This window comes from Maniola jurtina, chromosome 9, assembly GCF_905333055.1.
Source record: "Maniola jurtina chromosome 9, ilManJurt1.1, whole genome shotgun sequence".
NCBI classification, from domain to species: Eukaryota; Metazoa; Arthropoda; class Insecta; order Lepidoptera; family Nymphalidae; genus Maniola; species Maniola jurtina.
Window position 1 is genome coordinate 2025774 of NC_060037.1, and position 23376 is coordinate 2049149.

Here is a 23376-nt window from a genome sequence, read left to right on the forward strand (position 1 = left end):
TAAAGACTCAAGATTTCAAGACCAGACTAGATTCATACCATTCATACTAGTTTATGTATCGAAATCACTAATCATAATCAAAGATTTAATGACTCTAATAAATCTGACTATTGAATAATTATGCGTAAAGCTAGGTTTACACTTGTGGGGGACATTAAAATTATTGTTACCTATATATTCAATTCAATTCAATTTTTTTTTTCAACATATTTTTATTCAACTTTTACAAGTTCTTTTGAATCGTCAAAAGTATCTACCACTGGTTCGGAATGCCTTTCCTACCGAGAAGAACCGGCAAGAAACTCGGCGGTTGCTCTTTTCAAATAGATAGTCAATTTCAATGGATGTCTTTAGTGTATGTACGTAGTTTATACGAATATCAGCCTGGAATAGTGCTGAACTTAACAATAAATATCTAACAAAAAATAATATGTTTATCAAAGTTTAAAACTACAGATAATAATTAAAACAAAAATATAATATTATAATCTTTATACTTTTCCTTCACAATTATACGCTTCCTTGTTATCTTATCACTTTTCTACAACAATTGATAAAATTATGTAAATATATTATAATAACAAGGCTATTAATATTAACTCTATTTGAATACTACAAAATCATACGTTTTCGTTCGTTTCATTTAAGGTATACGCCTATATAGGTAACTACCTAAACTGTGAAACAAGTTAAAGGAATTGGAAAGGTGAATCTGAAATGAAATGAAAGATGCAATCCGCAATAACCTGCACTTTTCTGTTTAATGTTTACGAAATGCGTGAATAGTGAGCGCGGCTAAAGGGGGCACGATTCACAATAGACGAGGCGTGAATGATCCATTATGACTGGTGAAGGTTTTTAATTAGGTATCTGAAGTAACTATGTAATTTAAATAAAAAATACAACAGAATTATTTATTTTCTCGGTAAGTAAAACAATGTAAATCAACTTAATACATTATGTGGCTATTGTTATCATAAACATATTCTGGTGTCAAGATGTCAAGAGACGTAGGTACCTAAATTATAATTCAAATTCAATTCAGTAGTATTTACGCCTTCTATTTGAACGGGTACCTACTTGGTTAATAAATTAAAAAATATAATGGCGATCAAAGGTAATTTTATTATAAAATATAGGTACCTACATAGGGACCTGTATATAACTTAATGAACTTAGGCATAAAACTTAATTTCAATAACAATATTAAAATACAGTAAAACTAAAAAAGGTATTTTTAACTTTAACGTTTTTAATTTATCAAACGGTCTTTAATTTTAGTTATTGTTTAAGTAGGTGCGTACAACTTACATAAATAAATCTTAATTATTGTTTGTTAATAGTAACAAGATGTTGGTATAAAACTTTAAACAGGAGATACGCAAGCGCCTTGCCGAAATGTGATTTTACACCAAATAAATACCATGTGAGTTATTACTTTTTTTTAATGACTTGGGCAAAATCTTTTTACGATAGCTGCCTTTTTTGAGAAGAAATGTGGGATTTTCATCCACTTACACATCCTCGATGGCCACCCTAAGCGCCTACTGGAAGCCTTCGAGGTATCATGCCTCCCTTGCACGACGCCCATTAAAATTACTATCGCTATGTTGCGTTTGATGTGTTCCTCCAAATAAGCTGATGGCGATAATTAACTGGAAGAAAAGAAAAAAATATAATGACCTTATAAGTTCAGCTAAATCCATAAATATTTCTCCAATTTTAAAGGAAGGTCATCATAAAAGATCATTAATTTTTCAGGGTCCATCAATCTCAGAGACGGATAGTATAAAAGCTGAGAAAATACCTTCAGTTATGTACAACTTGTACAAGCGGCCCATTATGCTCCACCAGGGGCACATGCAATGGTTGTTCGATCATGAGGGCAGACGGTACCTTGATCTGATCGGAGGCATCGTCACCGTCTCCGTGGGGCATTGTCATCCGTGAGAAATCTATCTTTTCTAACCAGGTGGTCATTTAACATCTCCTGGATCTCAACAGATATTTCCAAAATCTTTTCTTAGCCGATGCGTTTTACCGTTTTGGCTTGCGATAGTTTATGGTCAGTTCAAGCTAGTCAAGATCAGCTCAAGTCAAGAGAAAGTTATATTTTTCTAAGTTAGGCAATAAAAAAGACGAAGGTTAATATGATTATATTAACCTTCGAAGAAAGTGATTTTGTGAACATACCACTTCATTTTTGAGACGAACGAGGTGTTGTGAAAGAAAAAAATCTGCATTGTAGTGAAATAACCAGCCTTCAAAATAATTTTTCAGGGCACTGGAAAATAAATTGGTTCATGTTTTTTCAGGAAAGTGTCTGCTGCACTACATAAACAAATCGATACTCTCTGGCACACTACAAATATTTACAGGCATCCAAGAATTTATGAGTACATTGAGAAATTGACTTCCAAATTTCCAGGAGATCTGAAGGTATACTTTGGCTTAATAATCACTAAACTCAACGACAGCTAATGCTGCAATAATTAACGTCAGTTGAAAATAATTCTAACGCTGAACCTGCGCAGTGAGTGATTTAACGATTTATTTATACCACATAAATTAAATTAAAACTACATTTATAGTTTCCATAACGCTGTCATATTGGTTTGTTAGACAACTTTCCATTTCTTCAGAAAGAAAGCGCTGTAGAAAATACATACCCATGCGCAGAAAAATCCTCTCTACTATCATTATGAGCTTTTTTAACACAAGCGCAAGCGTACTTTTGTAATGTGCTTACCGCATTGACGAAGCTGTTTATTGCCTACATTTGGATTTTCATTTTTTTTTTTTCTAATCATCTTACGCTGAGTTGTTCAAAAGAAATTCAAAAGTGGAAATTCGGATTCTTAGCTCTGAGGCGATCGTTGCTTAAGTGGCATTTCTATGGCAGCCTGCCGGTAGAAGGAGATAATCATATAAGGAGGTCATAATTATCATAATAATAATAATCATATTTTTGTTCAAATAGGTAGTCTACTTGGTGAACAGTGGCACAGAAGCAAACGATCTGGCTACAGTCCTAGCCAAGGCATACACGGGAAACCATGATATAATTTCTCTCCAGAGTTGTTACCACGGCTACTCCAGTGCCTTGATGGGTTTGACAGCCTCGCAGTCGTACCGAATGCCATTGCCAGTCCCGGCTGGTATTCATCATGTAAGGAAAATTTCTCTATATTCACCTCTCTTAGGACTCTAGGTATTTTTTATTCGATGAAAACTAATCGCATGACTGTGAACTTTGATACTGTGTTCTGACAGTAAATGACGATATTATGCTCAAAAATTGAGTGCACTTACTTGGAAGAAATATGGTGCTTAGCTTTTATTTGACCGTGCAGGAACGTTTCTATGGGGCATATCGTACCGGAATGTTTTTTAACAACACTGCTTTGTATATTAAAATTGACTGACATAAACTTTCATAATCCGGTTCGAAGGATCATGTTTAAATTTTTTTTATTCAATTTACTTTTTTTGGAATTTATCCTTTTTGATTTGATGAACAAATAGTTTTAAGAAATAATTTTTAACATGCTAACAGGCAATGCTACCAGACCCCTACCGTGGTATTTGGGGTGGATGTAGAGACTCGATATCACAAGTACCGGATGCGTGTTCTTGTGTTGGTGACTGTGATACTTCGGACAAATACATCCATCAGCTCAAAGAGGTATATACAGTCAGCAGAACCTATTCAAAATAAGTATAATGATTTTTATACACTGTAGATATTATCTCCTAACTAAGCGAAGAGTAACTACTTATTTCGAAAGATTTCAAACCAGATTTGATCTATCGCCTGAATGTCTAGCCTAGCAGCCATAAAGTCTAAGGAAGAAACTCTAGCTTCCCTACAGTAGCTGAGAAATGCTCAAAGTATCCATTTGGGCGCTAGCATATATATATGACTAGCATATATATATGACAGAAGTCCTTACAAGAGATCTGTGTCCAGCTGTGGATGTTATTAGTTGGCGAAAATGATGGTAACGATTATTATTTGTGGGCCTTCAAAAGTGTACATAATGGGAAATTTTAGCTTTTAGAGAATTCAGTGCCAGCTGGAAAAGTGGCTGCACTTTTTGCAGAATCAATCCAAGGAGTGAATGGAGGCGTGCAGTTTCCGAAAGGATATATTAGGAAAGCTAGAGAACTAATACGTAAATATGGCGGACTGTATGTTGCTGATGAGGTAATTATTGATTTGCTTCTTAGCTCAATTTTTAATGATGTTCCTTTAAAATAGTGTGGAACTCTAGCTAGTTATTTATATTGAAAATTTTATGATCTTGGGATTCTAGCGGAATCAGGTAGTTATTTGCATAAATAATAATTATTCAATCATCTTGTCGCCCAAAGATCTGTGGATTTTTGCAATCTTATTTGCGCTACTTAGTTACTTGTTCTTAAAAAACAATTTTCTACCAGCACTGCGATTTAGGACACTTGATTCGGTAAGTTCCGTAACTTACCGAATCGAAGTGTTTTGAATCACCTTGCTGATTTTACCCTTTCAGAACGGCATATTTCATAGTATAATACTTTATGATAATATTACCTATTTATTTTTCTAACTAGTTTCTGGCATTTCCACCACAGTCAATATGTTGATACTTAATGACTTCTCTAGGTGCAAACAGGTTTTGGTCGTACCGGCGACGCGTTTTGGGGTTTTGAGACTCACGGAATTGTACCAGACATTGTGACTATGGCAAAAGGAATTGGTAATGGCTTCCCCTTAGCAGCGGTGGTTACTACTAAGGAAATAGCTGATGCTCACAATAAAGCCTCGTATTTTAATACGTTCGGGGGAAACCCAATGGCTGCTGCAGTTGGAAAAGCTGTTTTGGAAGTAAGTTCTTAGGATCTAATTAGGTATATGGAAAGTTTGGAACGACGATACAGAAAATAGAATAGAAAAGTTTAATTCAATTAAACATGTAACTATCAAGTGCTCCTGAATCGTTGTAATTTTAAGTGACACTGGCTTCAAACTACCACTTTATTGAGAACAACCAGCATAAAACATGGCGGTCCAATGGAAATAACGTGTTTTAAATAAATCCAGAATCCTGTTCAGATATAAGGTTATCGCGATATAGGGAGTAGAGTTTTCTTTGATGCTACCATAGCCTCCTAGCAGACTAAACTTGAGTCAGTCTACTAATTTATCAAAAAATCAAATTGGTTCCTTTATTATTGTTTGGCAAATCATTTTATAGAACTTAGTTTTTTTCACATCTATATTTTTGTTCATTACAGGTGATAGAAGAAGAGAACCTTCAGAAAAACTGTAAAGAAACTGGCAAATACTTCATAGAACAACTAATGGCATTGCAAAAGGTCCACCCCATGATTGGGGATGTGCGTGGTAAAGGTCTTATGTTAGCCCTAGAACTGGTCGAGCCAGGAACCAAGGATCCATTGAAGAGAAGTGACTTTGTCGATATTATGGAAATGATCAAGGATTCTGGCGCTCTTATTGGTGCAGGAGGGCGGTGGGGCAATGTAAGATATTAATTTTGGAAATGACAGCATAAAACATAAAGTTGTAGGCATCTGTGGAGTGTAGACTTCAGTCTTGAAGTCAATATAGATATATACCTACTAATTTTCAGTTTTATGTTAAAAAAAATTGATGGTTGGTAGTTGGCAGCCCAAAAACATGCCGTGTGAAAGTTTTTACAAGATCCCTATGTTCAGCATTGGACGTCTATGGCTGATGACAACAACGCGGACGACAACGATCATCGTCATATGCGTCATTTTAGAAAAGCTAACTTAACATAGGATGATATAAAGCAGTCAAACCAAACTTTCCCGATTAGCTTATAGATATCATCGTATTAAAATTTGAATCCAGAACACTACTGTACCAGAATTTTACTTGCCAAGAGACAGAGGACCGCGCTACTTAGCCAGTTTTCATACATTATTTAAAAAAAAGTTTTCTATTTAATTCCACAGGTTCTCAGAATTAAACCGCCGATGTGTATCAACAAGGAGGACGTCGATTTCGCCGTATCAGTTTTGGATCAAACGTTCAATTCATATACAAAGAATAAAAAAATTAGCTTATGATTAACCCTAACATTCTTAGATGCACTTTTATTTTTTTACCTTAACTATCTTAATAAAATACCAGCAACGATGTGTTTTACTAAACCACCATTAAAAAGATACAGAATTGGATTTAAATAAAACAATTTTTGTTCTTGTGTACCTAGATGTAGCTTAAGTTTACATAGCAGAGTTCCTCTACCGTTTTAGAATGAATTTGAATTTTTGAAAGTGGAACCAAAGATCAAGAGGAAATATTACTCAGTCTACGGTTCCTTGCCAAAGAGCGTTTTTTTTGACATATGACCACAGAGTATATTATATATCATTTGACACAATTAGACATGGACCTAATCGGTAATCCTAAGTCCTAACCTACCTAGGTCCTAACCACAGTTCCTAACCTCAAATCTAGAAAGTTATTGGTTTGCTAAAGTTAAAATAAGTAAAATTCACTAAAAATATATATTTCTCAGTCGTTTGCAATAATTTACGAACAAAATAAAATAATTGAACATGGTTTTCAAATGCCAAGAGGACAGTTTCTTAAAGGAGGTAAATATTGTGGAATTTCTGAATAAAACCACGATAAAACCAAATTACAGCTCTCACAAATTGAAGTCAAAACTAAATAAATGAATTTAATGATTTGAAAGACTTAATAACATTTTCGTGTGGGTCTAAAATGTGAAAATCTCTTTTTAAGTTCATATCAAAAGTAGTAAAATGTGAAGAAACTAAAGAGCCAATCGTGGACTATGGAAAAGTATCAAAGTTCGAGGGATATCAAGTAACACTGGAGAACACTATCCTCTTCCCAGCAGGGGGCGGCCAGGTACTAGTTCATTATTTTCATTATTAAATGCCCTGTCCTTCGTCTGTATGGATTTAGCTTTTTTAAAATAGTGTGGGAACCCTTTGATTTTCCGAGATAAAAAGTAGCTGTGCTAAACCAGAATATTATCTATCTCCATTCCAAATTTCAGCCAAATCTGTGAAGTAATTTTTGCGTGAAGGAGTAACATACATATTATGCGGACGAAGTCGCGGGCATCAGCTAGTTTATAATATGACTAGCCGCCTAGCCCCTGCTTTGCTCGGGTAGCACTTTTCAAAGTGAAATCATTTATCCAAACTATGTACTATTGTACACTTTTTGATAGTCAGTTGTTGGATTTGTAAGACGATAGTGGTGATAATTAATTTCATCAACTTAAAACTAAAGCTATGAGGGTTCCAAACGTGCCCAGGTCTGAGAACAGGTCTTGTCATAGTACTCTTACTTTACTTCTTCTTTTACATGGCTCTTTTTACTGCAATTTTTCACAATAATCTTCTTTACAATCTCGTCTACAGCCACATGACATAGGTTGGTTGAACAACACAGAGGTGCTCCAAGTGCTTCGCAAGGGTGATGAAGCTCTACATTTCACACGAGAACCACTGGAAGTGGGCACTGAGGTGGCTCAGAGGATAGACTGGACAAGACGGTTTGATCACATGCAGCAGCACTCAGGTAGGTAGGTTAGTGCTATTTGAAAATAATAATAATCCTGACTAATATTATAAATTCGAAAGTGTGTCTGTCTGCAGACTTTTTGCAGTCCATCCGTTTGAACAATTTTGGCAAAATTTTGTACAGATTCGGCTTAAATTTCAAAGATACTTTTTGTTCTGGAAAATCAAAGAGTTCCCAGGGGATTCTTGAAAACCTATTTCTAGCAGGTGTAAGTTGCGCTCTGTGTCTATCCATCTCTTAAATTATTTATTTACTAAAATTTTGATTAAATTGATTTATGAGAAGTTTAATGAGAACCTTTTAAAAAGATATCACTCTAGGATTGAACACATCAAAAAAATTTCCACTTCACTTTTTATGTTCAGGAGGTAAACTGATTCCTGTGGGCTAAACAGATCAAAAATTGAGGTATACTGATTCCTGTAAAATCTTTTTTGTCAAAATTTGAATTCTCCACCTATTACGATTCAGGAGATAAAGTCTGCTGACGGACAGACAGCAAAGTCTTAGTTATAGTCTCGTTGGCACCCTTCCAGTATGAAACCCTAAGAACTAACTTGTATTTTCAGGTCAGCATTTGCTCTCAGCCATTCTGGAAAAAGAACATAACTTACCCACAACAAGTTGGTGGCTGGGGGCAGAAGAGTCTTATGTTGAACTTGACTCTACCAGCATTGCAGAGAGTGTTGTAAAAGTTGTTGAGGAGAGGTGCAATGACTTGATACGTAGAGCCATACCTGTATCTGTGAAGATGTGTAAAGCCAATGATCCTAATTTAGATGAGGTAAATAACGTCTGTTCGCTTAGATACGCCATGGCACGTGCCGCATTTTGTCGTGGCGTACAGCCACAGGAGATTTTGGCATCTACCTACTCATATTTTTCATTAAAATTCATATTGCTACTTAATGAACTAACCTACTTATTAACCTACCTACCTATTAACTAACGATTGAAAAAGTCGGCCGCTAATAAAAACTAAATGGTTTCAGGCACACACGCGGGGCCTTCCTAAGGACTGCATGGACACAATCCGAGTGATTTGCATCGGCGACATTGACGAGAATATGTGCTGCGGTACACATGTCTCTAATTTGAGGTAAAATACACAAAAGGATAGATATCAAAGTAAAACATTTTTAAGCCCAACTTGAGAATAAGGTAGTTTGTGCACTCAATTGTATTCGTAACTAGATTATGCCCGTAACTTCATCTACATGGACTATACACCTATTTATTATATTTTATTCCTATTCTTATTTTAATCCTATTCTTATTGTATTTTTAATATTAACCATTTTATTGTACCTAAAATTGTATTTGCAATACCCTGACAGGGTCTCATGTATTTAGCTTTTAGCTTTAAGCACCCACCATCAATTAATGTAAATGTACATGAAAGCAAATAAATAAATAAATCTGAAAATCTGAAATGTACACTTTGGAGGTAACATTCGTCAAGTCAATTTTTTCGTTTAAAACGCAGTAGTAAAATGTAGTTTGTATTATACCTATTCATAAAATATATGTGTGATAGTATAGTGGTTATGGTGTATGTTCATAATTTTAAGGGGTTCCATACCTCAAAAGGAAAAACGGAACTCTCTCAGTGCCCAGGAACCCTCAGTGCGCGAGGCTGACTCGTACTTGGCCTGTTTTTGATCTTATATTATCTTGTTGCAGCCAACTTCAAACTATCAAGTTACTAGGAATAGAAGCAGGGAAGAAAGGCAAGACAAACCTCAAGTTCCTAGTGGGCAATCGAGTCACCAACACATTGCAACGGATGTTGGACAGAGAGAAAGCCCTCAATGCACTATTGAAGTAAGATTTATGTCCTTTAAGACTGGCTGATCAGCTCAGCTTCAGTCGAGTGTTTTTTTAGGGTTCTGTACCTCAAAAAGAAAAACGGAACCCGGAACAGGATCACTTTGTTGTCTGTCTGTCTGTCTGTCCGTCCGTCCGTCCATCCGTCGTATCTGTCAAGAAACCTATAGGGTACTTCCCGTTGACTCATGTTTGTTTCATGACGAATCATGAAATTTGGTAGGTAGGTAGGTCTTATAGCACCAGTACAGGAATAAATCTGAAAACCGTGAGTTTGTGGTTACATCACAGAAAAAAAATTAAAATGTCTTTTAATTTTCAAAGTAAGATAACTATACCAATTGGGCCTATATGAAAGGGCTTTACTTGTACATTCTTATGTATTTTTAAGCATAATAGTTTTTGCATAAATACAAAATGTCGGAAAAATACCTGAGTACGGAACTCTCGGTGCGTGAGTCTGACTCGCACTTGGCCGGTTTTTTTTTTCACTAATTCTTCATTGTTTCAGGAATGAACCAACTAAACACGAGGAACTAGTCTCAAAACTTCAAAAAAATCTAAAAATCACTAACAAAAATCTCCAAAACGTCCTATCAGAGTTAGCAGAGCATGAAATTAACAAAGTCAAAAGTGCCAACCCTAAACCAAAATACTTGTTTATGTACAAGAAAGAGGCCACCCCTGAATTTAATCGAGCTATATGCAAGGGTTTGGAGAAAGAAGGGTTGTTTATGTTTTTGGTATCGGAGGACCCGGACAAACCAAAAGAAGGACAGATTATAATACAAGGACCAGAAGAACATTGCAATGCTTTGGGACAACAGTAAGTAAAATCTGCCGGTTCCGCAATTCTGGGCATAATAATATATATAAAATTATTTAGACCTTGCTTTGTTTGATCAATATTATATTTTCCATTGTGGCAGGGAGATCACCAAAAACTCATCTCTATAAAACTTCTTAATTAACCCCCAACCCAAACAGAGGGGTGTTATAAGTTTGACGTGTGTATCTGTTTATCTGTCTGTGGCATCGTAGCTCTTAAACTAATGAACCGATTTTAATTTAGTTTTTTTTGTTTGAAAGGTGGCTTGATCGAGAGTGTTCTCAGCTATAATCCAATAAAATCGGTTTAGCCGTTTGAAAGTTATCAGCTCTTTTCTAGTTACTGTAACCTTCACTTGTCTGGGGTGTTATAAATTTTTAATTTACACTTGTTTGAATTTGTTTTTGTTTTCAGAATAACGGAACTTTTAAAAGGCAAAGGTGCATTTAAAAACGGCAAGTTTCAAGGCAAAGCTGGCGATTTGAGTGGACTCAATAAATGCAAGAAGTTGGTAGAAGATTACTTTAATTCACAATAAAAAATATTATACAGATATAACTGGTTTTATTATACTTTTGTAGTATAAATAAATGCTTCTTTAAATAAATACATATCTTAATTATTAAATTCATACTAAAAATGTTTGTTATTTAATAACATTTTTTCTTAAAATTAAAATAAAACAAACCTTTGCTATATGGAATACAGCCTGAAAAACAACCTACGATCGAAACTGCACCCTTGACGATTTTAGTAATCTAAAGCACAATACACATCGACAGAGTGGAGTGAAGCTGAGGCGCGCACCGTCTTATTTGGATTATCCTCTTGAGGACAAATACTTTGCCACTACAAGTCTCCTCTGTGTATTAGTTTATACCAATTTGAACCATATATCAAAGTCCATAAAGCTGAGTTTATGTTTTAATCCAATAGAGTCCACTCCACTCTGTGGGTATGCGCTGACCGATACGGTGATTTACAGGCTCAATATATATAATTTACAAATTAAACTAAACATTTTACCCCCCCGTCTACACATTTTAAATAATTACACTTAGATCTATATTTGTAGGATTAATTCTGTCCTGACCTTATACTGTCAAAACAAACTACCCAAATTATCCAAAATATTAAATGCTTGGATTTCTTGACCTTGGTACTGATTCTGATGGCAAATAAATTTTAAAGTATTTGAATCTTTTACAAAGTAATAAGAAAAGGACGGACAAACTTATTTTATTTAATTTGAAACTGTCAAACCTCAATCTCTCTCTCTCTTCTGGCTTTACAAAGATTAGCCAATGTCAAGTTTGTAGTTAATTGTAACAAGTTAGATAAACTATACAAGTATGGACCCCGTCTGTGCCGGCGCTCGCTGACACACGCACGGCATCCCCTTAGAGCGCTTTCCAGTCAGTTTTAACAAAAAAAAAAAAACACCAAAAAGGCAGAGCACGCCCGCCAGCCAACACTAACACAGACAAAGTCAGATGCAGTCCTGAGTATAGTGTTTAATGTAGAGTAACACTAAAAAGAGTATTTTATCTAAAAAAAAAAGAAAAGATCCCTACAAATTGAGAACCTCCTCCTTTTTTTGAAATCGGTTAAAAATTCTGTTTCCATCCTTTTTTAGCAATAGTAAATAGAAAAGAAATGCAGATATTCTTAGTTTAGATAAAAGTCATCAGAATCAACGCCAATTTCTATGAAACAAAAGGTGCTTTTATTCAGAATCCTTTTCCTTGTCAAGTGCATTTGTAGCATCCATGCTAGCTATGAGTTTCTCTATGCCCAAGTTGCTCCAATCTTGCGTTGAATCATCCAAGTAGTTATCAAAGTCTACGAGGTCCTTCTGAACTCGCCGCTGAAGTAAATGCGACACTGTCTCTAGTACATAAGGAGTCTCTGGAAAAAAAAATGAAAATGACTAGCCTAATATTATAAATGCAAAAGTACGATGGGGCAACATATTCTATTCTACTCCCTTTACAACCTCTCGCACTGCCAAGGGTCACTGGTAGAGATCTCTTATAGAGTGCTTCTCTGTCCACTTTTACTTTCTTTGTCTCTTAATTGTTACAACTTTCTGGTACAAATAAAAAATAAATAAAATAAATCAAAGAGTTGCCATGGGCAACACGAATCATTGCAGACAAAATCTGGTACACATAAACACATAAGAATTTTGTTGGTTTGTCCTTCAATCACTTTAATATTATATTTTTATTTTTTACACAAAAGAAATAACATACAGGTTTCATTAACTTACGAAATAACACTTTGTTGGCATCTTTTGGTTTCCATTTCCCTTCACTGTATTTGTGTATCTTGATAGCTGGAGTGTCTAGGTTCTGCACCATCCTTTTATTGTCAACCTGATTAGATAGATAGATAGAAAAAAATTAATAAAAATTGCATATGATGAAAAAGTGCAAAATATGGTGTTTCATGAACAAGACATTTCCTTTGGTAAGATTGATCTTTAGGAAAATTAAGATAAACTTGGCTTGGTAGCTTAACTGATCTTGATATCAAGATTTGATTGAGGGCTCTTCTCCACTTCCAAAACTTACTTCAAAAATCTTAATAGCTTTCTTTTTAAATTCTTCTCTGGGTCCTAAAAAGAAGTCATACCAAAGGACATATCTTGTTCATGAAACAACAGTGTCTTTCAGACGGGACTACACTGTGATTTAATCCAATTACAAGTGTAAATTAAAAATTTATAACACCCCCGACGATCCAAAGTATCTGAGTTTTCCAAAACATCATTTTCAAATAAATAATTATGTATTTAGGCAACGTCCATCTTGACAGCTTGACATTTGTCTATTGACATAATATTATGAACCTAACGGTTATCTAACCTTCTTTTCTACAAGAAAACTAGAAAAGAGCTGATAACTCTTAAACGGCTGAACCAATTTTTATAGATTATAGCTAAGAACACTCTCGATCAAGCCACCTTTCAAACAAAAAAAACTAAATTAAAATCGGTTCATTCGTTTAGGCGCTACGATGCCACAGACAGATACACAGATACACAGACACACAGATACACAGATACACACGTCAAACTTATAACACCCCTCTTTTTGGGTTGGGGGTTAAAAAATATTATAACTTATAAGTATCCAATAATCCAATCCACTTATAAGTAGCCTTAATGATTGCCAACCTCTGATAGGAGACGGCACTAGAAGAAGAAGAAGTATCCAATCTATACTGAAAACTTCCATGATAATCTACCTACATAGTCTACCTGTCCTATGGTTGTAGTTATCAAATTCTACAAAACAATATCCTTACCACAATGAACACAGCAGATGGAAAATATTCAACAATCTTCTCAGCTATCTTCTGTCCTGGACACTTTTCCACAGTATTGTCCCTGAAGTTCTCACAGGCTACATAGTAGCCTGCTATCACTCTGTTATCTTGTTGGGCCTGTAATTCTATCTGTAAATAGGAATTAATCATAATGATGAAATCTGGTACAGAGATAGCTTGCATTCCTGAAAAGCACACAGGTTAGGTACTTTTTATCACAGAAAACTTGATTACACAGCATTTTTAAGAACCTAAATCCATGCAGACTAAGTCATTAATATCATCTAGTTTTAAATAAAATTGAGATGACAACAAGCAGGTCATGGTACTAGTATGTACAATAGCTAGTATGTTCATACTCCTACTCACTAAAGCGACGATCGTAAGAAAGTGTCTGGAACTAGTGGGTGCATAAGGAAAGCATATTTCTAGGCAGTAGTCGCAAGCTAGCTTATGCTAAGAAATTATGCTTAAGCTTATGATTGAAGCTCAGTCATCATAGAATTTCAACAAATGTACCTGAGTTAAAGCAATTTCCGCCATAGGAGATACGTAATGGCTATGGTGGAACAACGGTATGGAATCCACGATATCCAGATCCTGGTTTTTGTTGCCAGATTTGATTTTGGATCCGTCTGCAAGCAGAACTCCGTTCACCGCACAATGTGGGTATTTTGCAGCGTGTAATATAATTTTGGCGTATGCCGATGTTTCTAAGGACACTTCACCCATTATTTTTCTCTTTCTAATTTATATTATAAGTAAAAAATAAGAATTAAGAACTTTTACTAATAAATTGTAAATTTCTTCTTGGTTTTATATTTTAATTGAAACGTCAATATCAAATGATGTGTGACAAATGACAATAATTGACATTCATATTGACATTTAGCAAGCATTGCCAGATGGGTGGCAAATACTACGAACGAGGCCCTGAAAAGGTATGAAAAGCTTGAAAAGGTATGACGTGCAGTACCGCAGACTGTAAAAAAAACTGAAGAAAAAGTCTGTACATCGCTGAACTTTGAACTGTTGATTTAAACTTGAATTTGCCGTATGGATTTTTGAGATACTTACAAATTAACAAAACAGTAAGGTAAAAGAACAAGACAAAAACATAACAAGGTACCAAAAAGTACCAATTTTACATATTTCGTACCTTTACTGGCAATGTTGCATGAATAGACAAATAGACATTGACAGATTGACAGATAAACAAAAGTGTCAGGGTCAGGTGATCACAACATAAACTAAAAACATTCTTAATTTCTTATGAATTCCATTATAAATTATTTACCAAACCCATATTTTAATCAATCATGGAAAAATACGACACCTCCCAACTAACGGAGTTTCCTCGTTTCGAGTCGGAATCTAGCCAGAGTGGTGTAACAACATTTTTGAACAAACTGTGGAAATTTCCTATCTTTACCCCAAATGAGCCTGGTGAAAGCCAGGACAAGGGTGAGGATGAGAAAGCTGATGAGTCTGTTGATGATCAGGAGAGAGATTACGATGATTCTAGAACGGAAACAGGCAGCTATGTGGTGGAATACGAGGGGCGTAGTTTGCCTAATGTTTTGAAGAGAATCAGTGGCCTTGCTGCATTAGGGTCAGGGGTGAGTTATATGAGTATGCTTATCAGAAGGGTTTTTGCATAGGTTCAAACATGCGCGGCCTATTGCATATACATTTAGAAAAGTATACACCATTTTTAAATTGCTACTCCTGTTTATATATTGCTGAAATTAGGATTATGTCCTATGAAAGACATTGGTAGGATGAGCTGAAACTAACGGCTGGTCTGTTAGTGAAAAGGGTGGCACAGGACCGTAAGCACTTGTAAAGGTTGGAGGAAGCCTTTGCTGCGAGGCACTCAGCCTTTGACTTAGACTTAAGTTTCATTTAAAATGAGACAGATTTATTCCGTGTAAAATACTGTCTCGTTTTAACAGTGTCTTAAGTCTAAGCAAAGTCAAAGTACACTCTATAGATCTCAGCCTCAGAGTTGAGATTTTTTGTGATGCAAATAATTAAGTACTAAAACATTGTGGACTCTGAAATAAAGGCTATTTTTAGGGTTCCGTACCTCAAAGAGAAAAACGGAACCCTTATAGGATCACTTTGTCTGTCTGTCAAGAAACCTATAGGGTACTTCCCGTTGACCTAGAATCATGAAATTTTGTAGGTAGGTAGGTCTTCTAGCACAAGTACAGGAACAAATCTGAAAACCGCGAATTTGTGGTTACATCATTTAAAAAAAAAAATGTGTTTCAATTTTCAAAATAAGATAACTATACCAAGTGGGGTATCATATGAAAGGGCTTTACCTGTACATCCTAAAACAGATTTTTATTTATTTTTGTGTATAATAGTTTTTGATTTATCATGCAAAATGTTGGAAAAATACCAGAGTACTGAACCCTCAGTGTGTGAGTCTGACTTGCACTTGGCCGGTTTTTATTTTATATGACACTAACGACCCGCCCCGGCTTCGCACGGGTGGACATTTATTTTTTCTATTTTCCGGGATAAAATATAGCCTATACGGATTCGGAAGAATCCCTCTAAGTAATGGTAAAAGAAATTTTGAAATCGGTCCAGTAGTTTTTGAGCCTATTCAATACAAACATACAAAAATACAGAGGTTACCTCTTTATAATATTAGTATAGATGTGTAAAACTGCCATGTAGCAACTTCAGATTGGACTACTAGCTAAGCGCATGCTATATTGTACGAAATTGTATGAATTTTAGAGTGGCACTCGTTACGCAGACACAGAGCTAGCTCGCTACTGGATGCCTGATGACATATCTATGGAATGTTATGAATGTGCGGCGAGGTTTAGTGCACTGAGGCGCAAGCACCACTGCAGAGTGTGTGGGCAGATATTCTGCTCGCGATGTTGCAGCCAGCGTGTACCAGGTAAAATATATTTTTAACCCCCGACCCAAAAAGAGGGGTGTTATAAGTTTGACGTGTGTATCTGTGTATCTGTCTGTGGCATCGTAGCGCCTACACAAATAAACCGATTTTAATTTAGTTTTTTTTGTTTGAAAGGTGGCTTAATCGAGAGTGTTCTTAGCTATAATCCAATAAAATCGGTTCAGCCGTTTGAAAGTTATCAGCTATTTTCTAGTTACTGTAACCTTCACTTGTTGGGGGTGTTATAAATTTTTAATTTACACTTGTTGATTATAAGTGTCTGAATAGCTCAGCTGATGAGAAGTGAATGAAAAAAAGTTGAGGGTTCAAACCTGTCCCATTACACTACTGTCTTTCCTACACCTAGAACAAGCTTTACTCTTAGTTGGAGAGGAAAGGGGAATATAAGTCATGACTCATGATTAGCATTTAGCATGACTGATATTCTTTTAAAAAAAAAGTTATAGGAGGGTCTTGCTGAAACAGCCCAGCATCATTTCTGAATTCTGAGCAGAATTTCTGAAAATCATTTCTAAAAGACAACACGTGACACAGGTACCTACCTACTCAAGGTTCCTGTAGTATTGGAGTGGAGCGGGAGGGGTGTGATGACGTCATTTACCCGCATCGCTCCACTACAGCAGCTTAGTTATGAGTTATATATCCTTACTAGCTGATGCCCGCAGCTTCGCCCGCGTGGATTTAGGGTCTGAAATCCCGTGGAAAAGTTGTCACAAAGTTCCTCTATCGATTAAAAAAAAAAATTACGCAAATCCGTTCAGAAAGCTCGGAGATTTCGGTGTACATAGGAAGAAAAACACAACTCCCTTTTTAAAAGTCGGTTAAAAAAGTAGCCTATTTTACTCCCTGATCAATCCTCTACTTGTCTGTGAAAACCCCGTCAAAATCGGTCCAGCCGTTCCGAAGATTAGCCTTTTCAAACAGACAGACAGACAGACAGACAGACAGACAAAAATTTTAAAAACGTGTGATTCAGTGTTGATATCGTTCAAATAACCATATGAGCTTAATATGAGGTAGTTATTTCGAAATTACAGACAGACACTCCAATTTTATTTATTAGTATAGATAGGTTAGCTTACATCCCGGGGATGGATATAGGCTACTTTTTATCCCGGAAAATGAAAGAGTTCCTTGAAATTCTCAAAGGCCTATCCATTTAACTAATTTGTTTGATTCAGAGGTAGCTTTCCTAGAAATTTACATAGGCAACTTTTTATCCCAGAAAAATCAAAAAGTTCCCACGAGATTTTTAAAAAACTAAATCTACGCAAACGAAGTCGCGGGTATCATCTAGTATTTAGATATAGGAGAAGATTTAATTGTTATTTTTTTTGTTTTAAAAAAGAATATTAGCCACGCTAATCATGAACAATATTCCCCTTTCCCCTCCAATTAAGCGTAAAGCTTGTGCCAGGAGTGGGTACGACAATAGTGCAACGGGTGGGGTTTGAACCGCCGACCTTTCGGAAGTTAGTCCGCTCCTCAACCGTTGAGCTATCGAGCCTCTACTATTGGTTTGGTTGTAACTTTCCAGGTCAAATATTCGGATGTGCGGGCGGGCTGCGCGTATGTACGTACTGCTGTAATGTAGTGTTAACGTACTTGCGTGAAAACGACATGACCAATGATATCTCGCCTGACCTAAGGAGTCTGCAAGAGAGTTTGCAAGTAAGTATACATAAGAAATAGTCATTTGTCGGGCAAACATCGACAAACATGTGAATTTAGTCGTCATATGTTTATCACTTGCTTTAACAGTAAAGGAAATCATCGTGAGGAAGCCTGAATGCCTGCGAGTTCTTCATAATGTTCTCGAATGTGTGTGAAGTCTGCTATTCCGCACTTGGCCAGTGTGGCAGACTATGGCCCTTCTCATTCTGAGAACAAACTTGTGCTCAGTAGTGATAAATATTGATAATTGTTCACCCTCCTTACACACTTCTGAATACAAACGTATTACGTCTATTATTCTATGTAAAGCTAAATGAGATACCGATTTATCTTTACATTATCTATGTCCTAAAAGAATAAAAGTAAAATTAAGATAAATTTGAAAGTTATGATCTGTGAATCTCCATTTTAAGCCAAATGAGGCAACTTCGTGCGTAAGTAAACCATGTAAGAAACTATAAAATTGCAAAATTATTGCTTTTATGGTAAACTTTACTTTCAAAAATGTCTTTAGCTTGTTTAAAAATAATAAAATTTGCAAAAAATATAATACCAAACATTGATTAGTGTTATCTTATCACGCATCTTGCTCTAGGATTCTAGAGTATCCTCCCACCTACAAAAGTTGACTGCAATAGCATGTTCTCACGCCTGACTTGAAGCGACCATGGAGGCCACTCTTAAACGTTTGTTGCTAAAGTATACTTGTTTCCTGAACAGGTAAAGTTCCCTGACAACAAAATTCAGCAGAATAAGAACAGGGATTTCATGTTCGCGCGTGAACAAGAGCCGTGCGAAGTAAGGAGTTCCACTAAAGAGGCTCTGCACGATGTATTCCGGCAGCTGTATTACGCATTACCTACTCAACACCACAGGTATACTATCATCATGATCAACCCATCGCCGTCTCACTACTGAGCACGGTAAGAGAAGAGTTTGACCATAGTACACTACTGGCCAAGTGCGGGTTGGTAGACTTCACACACCTTTGGGAACATTATGGAGAACTCTCAGCCGTGCAGGTTTCCCACTATGTTCTCCTTCACCACTAAAGCAAATGATATTTAATTATAAATTAAAAATTTATAACACCCCCGAAAAGTGAAGTAACTAGAAAAAAGCTGATAACTTTCAAACGGCTGAACCGATTTTCTGGATTATAACTAAGAACACTCTCGATCAAGCCACCTTTCAAACAAAAAACTAAATTAAAATCGGTTCATTAGCTTAGGAGCTACGATGCCACAGACAGATACACAGATACACACGTCAAACTTGTAACACCCCTTTTTTTGGGTCAGGGGTTAACAAAACAAAACTTTACAGGTATCGTCTAATGAGGTACAACAGCGTATGGCGCGGGTACGACATCATGCAGTGGATTATGGAGCATACTTCGCAAAAAACCAGGTAAGCTGATATCCTTCCTTCTCTACTTTTTTTTTACTCTCTCGTCTGGCTTTACACTGATTAGCCAATGTCAAGTTAGGGTTAAGTTAGGGAAACTATATGTATAAGTATGGGCTCCGTCTGTGCTGGCGCCCGCCGACATACACGCGGCGCCCCTTTAGAGCGCTTCCCAGTCAGTTCCACCACCAATAAACACCAGCAGAACACAAAAACCGACCACTTTTCACAAAAAAACACTCCAAAAAAGCACCGCACGCGCGCCAGGAAACGCCACCACAGACGAAATCCTCCTTCCTTTTCTGTCCATACAAGTATTATAATCCATACTAGTAATATGATCTATATTCTATAGTCTATGTTTATGCTATCCATACTTCCTAGAGATTTTTCCATTTCACAGATAACATAATATTTTGATTTGTTTAATTTCGCGCGCCATGGTCATCAACCCGAGCTAAGAAGCTAAAGAGCGTGCGAACGAGAACACTCGCATCGCTGCGGATCCGAAAGTAAAAAACATCTAATTAAACTACGTTTACTATGTTTCACTGAAAGCTAATTTATGCACTACGAGATTTTCAAAAAGCTAAAATTGACGCGGATGAAGTCAAAATAAATTAGGTTTTGTATAAATTAGCTCTTGCCTCTTACCAGAACCTAAATCTGCGTAAAAGAACCAATCGTACCTATATTTTTCATGGTCCACTAACACATTTATAGAGGCAATAGTAGAGACTAAATATACTGCAAAGATTTCGTCAATATTGTATGATCAACTCCTAAAAAAATAATTCTAATTTAATAATACATAGATATCTGATAATACCTAATTTAGGCCAATTTCTAGATAATTTTATCAGATAATAATTTTAGGACCTAAGTACATTTTTATCGATGCACAATTTCACCTTATTTGCTTTGTAAAACGTAAAGGCTATCATTACAACGTATTTTAACACTAGTTGTTGACCGCGAGTTCGTCCGCTTGTATCACTTGTGTATACCTACTTATTGTATTTTAAAATCATTATTATTCCCGTAGATAAAACCAAAATTGTGTTCCTGCCGTAGGAAACCGTGTAAAATCCTGTGTAAACCCATGAAAATTATTGTTGAAAGTTTTCGAGTTTTATAAAAATTTCAACATAAATATATCGATCGAGTAGGTACATTTATAGATCGTATATGTTAAAATGAAAAACATCGAAAATTGGCCTATATGTTTGTATAGTACCTACGTGTGTCCTAATCTGTAAGCTAACACCACGCTCGGATTTATTCGTACAACCCAATCAATCTAACATGGATCGCAATCTTTATTTTTGATCTGGGATTTTGATCGCCAAACGCGAGAATGAGTTTTTGACAGACATACGAACAATGGAGAGATGATATTCGAAAGATATCAAGAAAGTCGAAATACTTTCTAAAATATAGAACTGAAATGTGTGACTATTATTGTGTTTATTTCCGAAATGATAAAAATGGCAGGGCTCAAGCGGCGATCCTGTGTCAGAGCTTGTTGAGCAACGGGTATATGGAGCGTATGACCGAGCCGGCCGCGTTCGCGGACTACGCGCTCTACCGCCCCATACAACTGAGGCGGGACAGCGACTCCAATGACGCGCCGACAGGTAAACATAGCGCTAAGCCAGGTCACGGTTGTCCATGAGTCGTCAACACATTGCTGACGAGGTTTGAACAGCCAACATTTCGGATTTCAGTCCACTTCTTTAACATTGCCGAGAAGTCGTCAGTAAATTGCCGATGAGTTGTCAACATATTGCCAACAAGTCGTCAATAAATTGCCGATGAATCGTTAACATACTGTCCACGAGTCGTCAACACATCGAGGACGAGTCATCAAAAACATTGCCGACGAGTCGCCAACGAGTGGCAAGCATGCCGTAGTAAATAGTCTGAATGTATTCTCTAAGACTAATCATAGGTATTTTACCTTCAACTCGCGTGTATGTTAGATACTAATTTGCGACTACAAAATGCATTATTTTCCATTGCAGCAGAGGAATGTAACAATGGACTTGTAGAGAGTGTATCCTCCTATTGCCTGGATCTAAACCTAGGGAACAGCTCGGCTAGACTTATCAAAGCCACGAAAACTGGTAAGAAACAGTTGGATTGTAGGTTTATTTTAATATAGTGGGTAGCTAAATTATTTTATATATGTTGTGATGTTTTTAGAACTGAAATCAACACCGACCAGTGAAGAGGACCAGCCAATTTTAGATCATAATGAAAGTAAGTTATCCAAAATTATGGTTATCCTTTTTAGAGTTCCATACCTCAAAAGGAAAAAAGGAAGCCCTATAGTATCACTTCGTTGTCTGTCTGTCATGTCTAAATTCGGGAGAATCAATACCTATAAATTCCCGTTGACCTAAATCAAGTTTAGCAGGTAGTGTGCTTAGGTAGTTCCTAACCCAAACTAATCTTTATTGCAAAAAAAGTTATTTAGTTATTGAAAAGTTGGTTCTAAAAAAAGTATAAATTAATAAATAAAAATAAGTAATAGTGACATTTAACAAATCGTTAACTATTTATAATATCATACAATTATGGATTGCAATTTAATAAAGAGAATAAAAATAATGATTTTTATTTAGAGCGACAATTTATTTGTAGATGGCAACGATACAAAACAAGTGTGCAAAGCAATAGAACAATCCGGAGAGGAGCATCTGAAGCTGTTGATGCGCCAGTGGCTCGCAAGGGAAGGTTTACCAGCAGCATGGTTAGACGCGCTGTACCCACTGTGCGTGCACGCGGCCGATATAACAGCACCTGGTCAGTGAAAATACATTTTGCACGTCAACTGCTGGTGTATCTCTCTCTCTCTCTCTCTCTCTCTCTCTCTCTCTCTCTCTCTCTCTCTCTCTCTCTCTCTCTCTCTCTCTCTCTCCACTGTAGGTCTCTTGTAAGTCACACACACGCCACAATCTCGTGCCGCCTGAATCCAGCGGCTCCCCGTGACTCGTTTGATGTCATCTGCCCACATAGCGGGGAGTCTTCCAATGTTCCAGAGATTGTGTGCAAGATGCTAAAGTGTCTTAAGATTTATTAAAAGCCTTTGACAGAGTGTTCCATACTGTTTCTTCCAAAAGTGTATTTTTACTGGCATGATATTTTATTATTATTGGTTAGTAAACTCTCCATTTTGTTTGTAATAAATAACCGAGTAATAAATAAATAACTTTTGGATCTTTTAAATTTGAGGTTCCTCCAGGTTTAATTTTGGGACCAGTACTGTTTCGTGTCTGTATTGACTAAAGCGGCAGAAATGCTACGATTAAATTCTTGTACATCACCATAATTATATCCAGTTACACAGATCGAGAATTAAATTTGTACGTAAATTATTATCAAGTGTCCATCGTGTTTTTAGATATGCTTAGCAACGACATAGACGTACGGAACTACGTGCAAGTGAAGAAGGTCCCGGGTGGGAACATGACTGACAGTTGCGTCATACAGGGAGTCGTTATGACCAAAAATGTTGCACACAGGTTGGTTAATTCTTTTTTAATAAGTACATTCTGTTCTCCCTAATGTTTAAGCGCCGGCCACACAGGCCGCGCATGCCTCGCGTAAGCGTAGACTTAGCGCGTAGCATTGCGTTGTAATGTATGGCACTGTATGAGACATGGCACACCGCTTGCGTGGCGTGAAGTCCGCGTAGACGTAATGCGTGCAGTTATGTCTACGGATTCACGCGCGTCACTACACGCGTGTCACGTGTACGTG

General features: G+C 36.5%; 3 protein-coding genes across 4 annotated transcripts in view; 2 read left to right on the top strand and 1 right to left on the bottom strand.

The window, feature by feature from the left end:
• Positions 1-970: 970 nt before the first annotated feature.
• Positions 971-10805, top strand: LOC123868509 (alanine--glyoxylate aminotransferase 2, mitochondrial). The gene is made up of 17 exons (XM_045911054.1): positions 971-1117; positions 1344-1426; positions 1762-1946; positions 2316-2439; positions 2981-3169; positions 3557-3685; positions 4055-4207; positions 4646-4867; positions 5278-5523; positions 5983-6024; positions 6782-6910; positions 7432-7591; positions 8164-8378; positions 8587-8693; positions 9278-9418; positions 9933-10247; positions 10665-10805. The coding sequence occupies exons 1-17, from the start codon at positions 1105-1107 to the stop codon at positions 10786-10788; spliced, it is 2577 nt and encodes an 858-aa protein (XP_045767010.1). The 5' UTR covers positions 971-1104; the 3' UTR covers positions 10789-10805.
• LOC123868508 (ER membrane protein complex subunit 8/9 homolog) lies at positions 10759-14425 on the bottom strand. Its single transcript, XM_045911053.1, has 5 exons — positions 14103-14425; positions 13563-13712; positions 12523-12628; positions 11732-12158; positions 10759-11521 (listed from the first exon to the last, which is right to left on the bottom strand). Exons 1-4 carry the CDS (start codon positions 14313-14315, stop codon positions 11977-11979), a joined length of 651 nt encoding a protein of 216 aa, XP_045767009.1. The 5' UTR covers positions 14316-14425; the 3' UTR covers positions 10759-11521; positions 11732-11976.
• A 381-nt stretch (positions 14426-14806) lies between these two features.
• The window catches only part of LOC123868505 (putative 1-phosphatidylinositol 3-phosphate 5-kinase), a 29289-nt gene continuing 20719 nt past the window's right edge, over positions 14807-23376 (top strand). For both annotated transcript variants that reach the window (XM_045911050.1, XM_045911049.1), the window contains exons 1-10: positions 14807-15202; positions 16341-16509; positions 18068-18201; positions 18925-19079; positions 19531-19614; positions 21106-21248; positions 21636-21737; positions 21817-21873; positions 22258-22419; positions 23018-23138. In XM_045911050.1, the coding sequence (XP_045767006.1) occupies positions 14903-15202; positions 16341-16509; positions 18068-18201; positions 18925-19079; positions 19531-19614; positions 21106-21248; positions 21636-21737; positions 21817-21873; positions 22258-22419; positions 23018-23138 (1427 nt within the window). In that variant the 5' untranslated portion in view covers positions 14807-14902. The remainder of the gene's footprint in view (positions 15203-16340; positions 16510-18067; positions 18202-18924; positions 19080-19530; positions 19615-21105; positions 21249-21635; positions 21738-21816; positions 21874-22257; positions 22420-23017; positions 23139-23376) is intronic.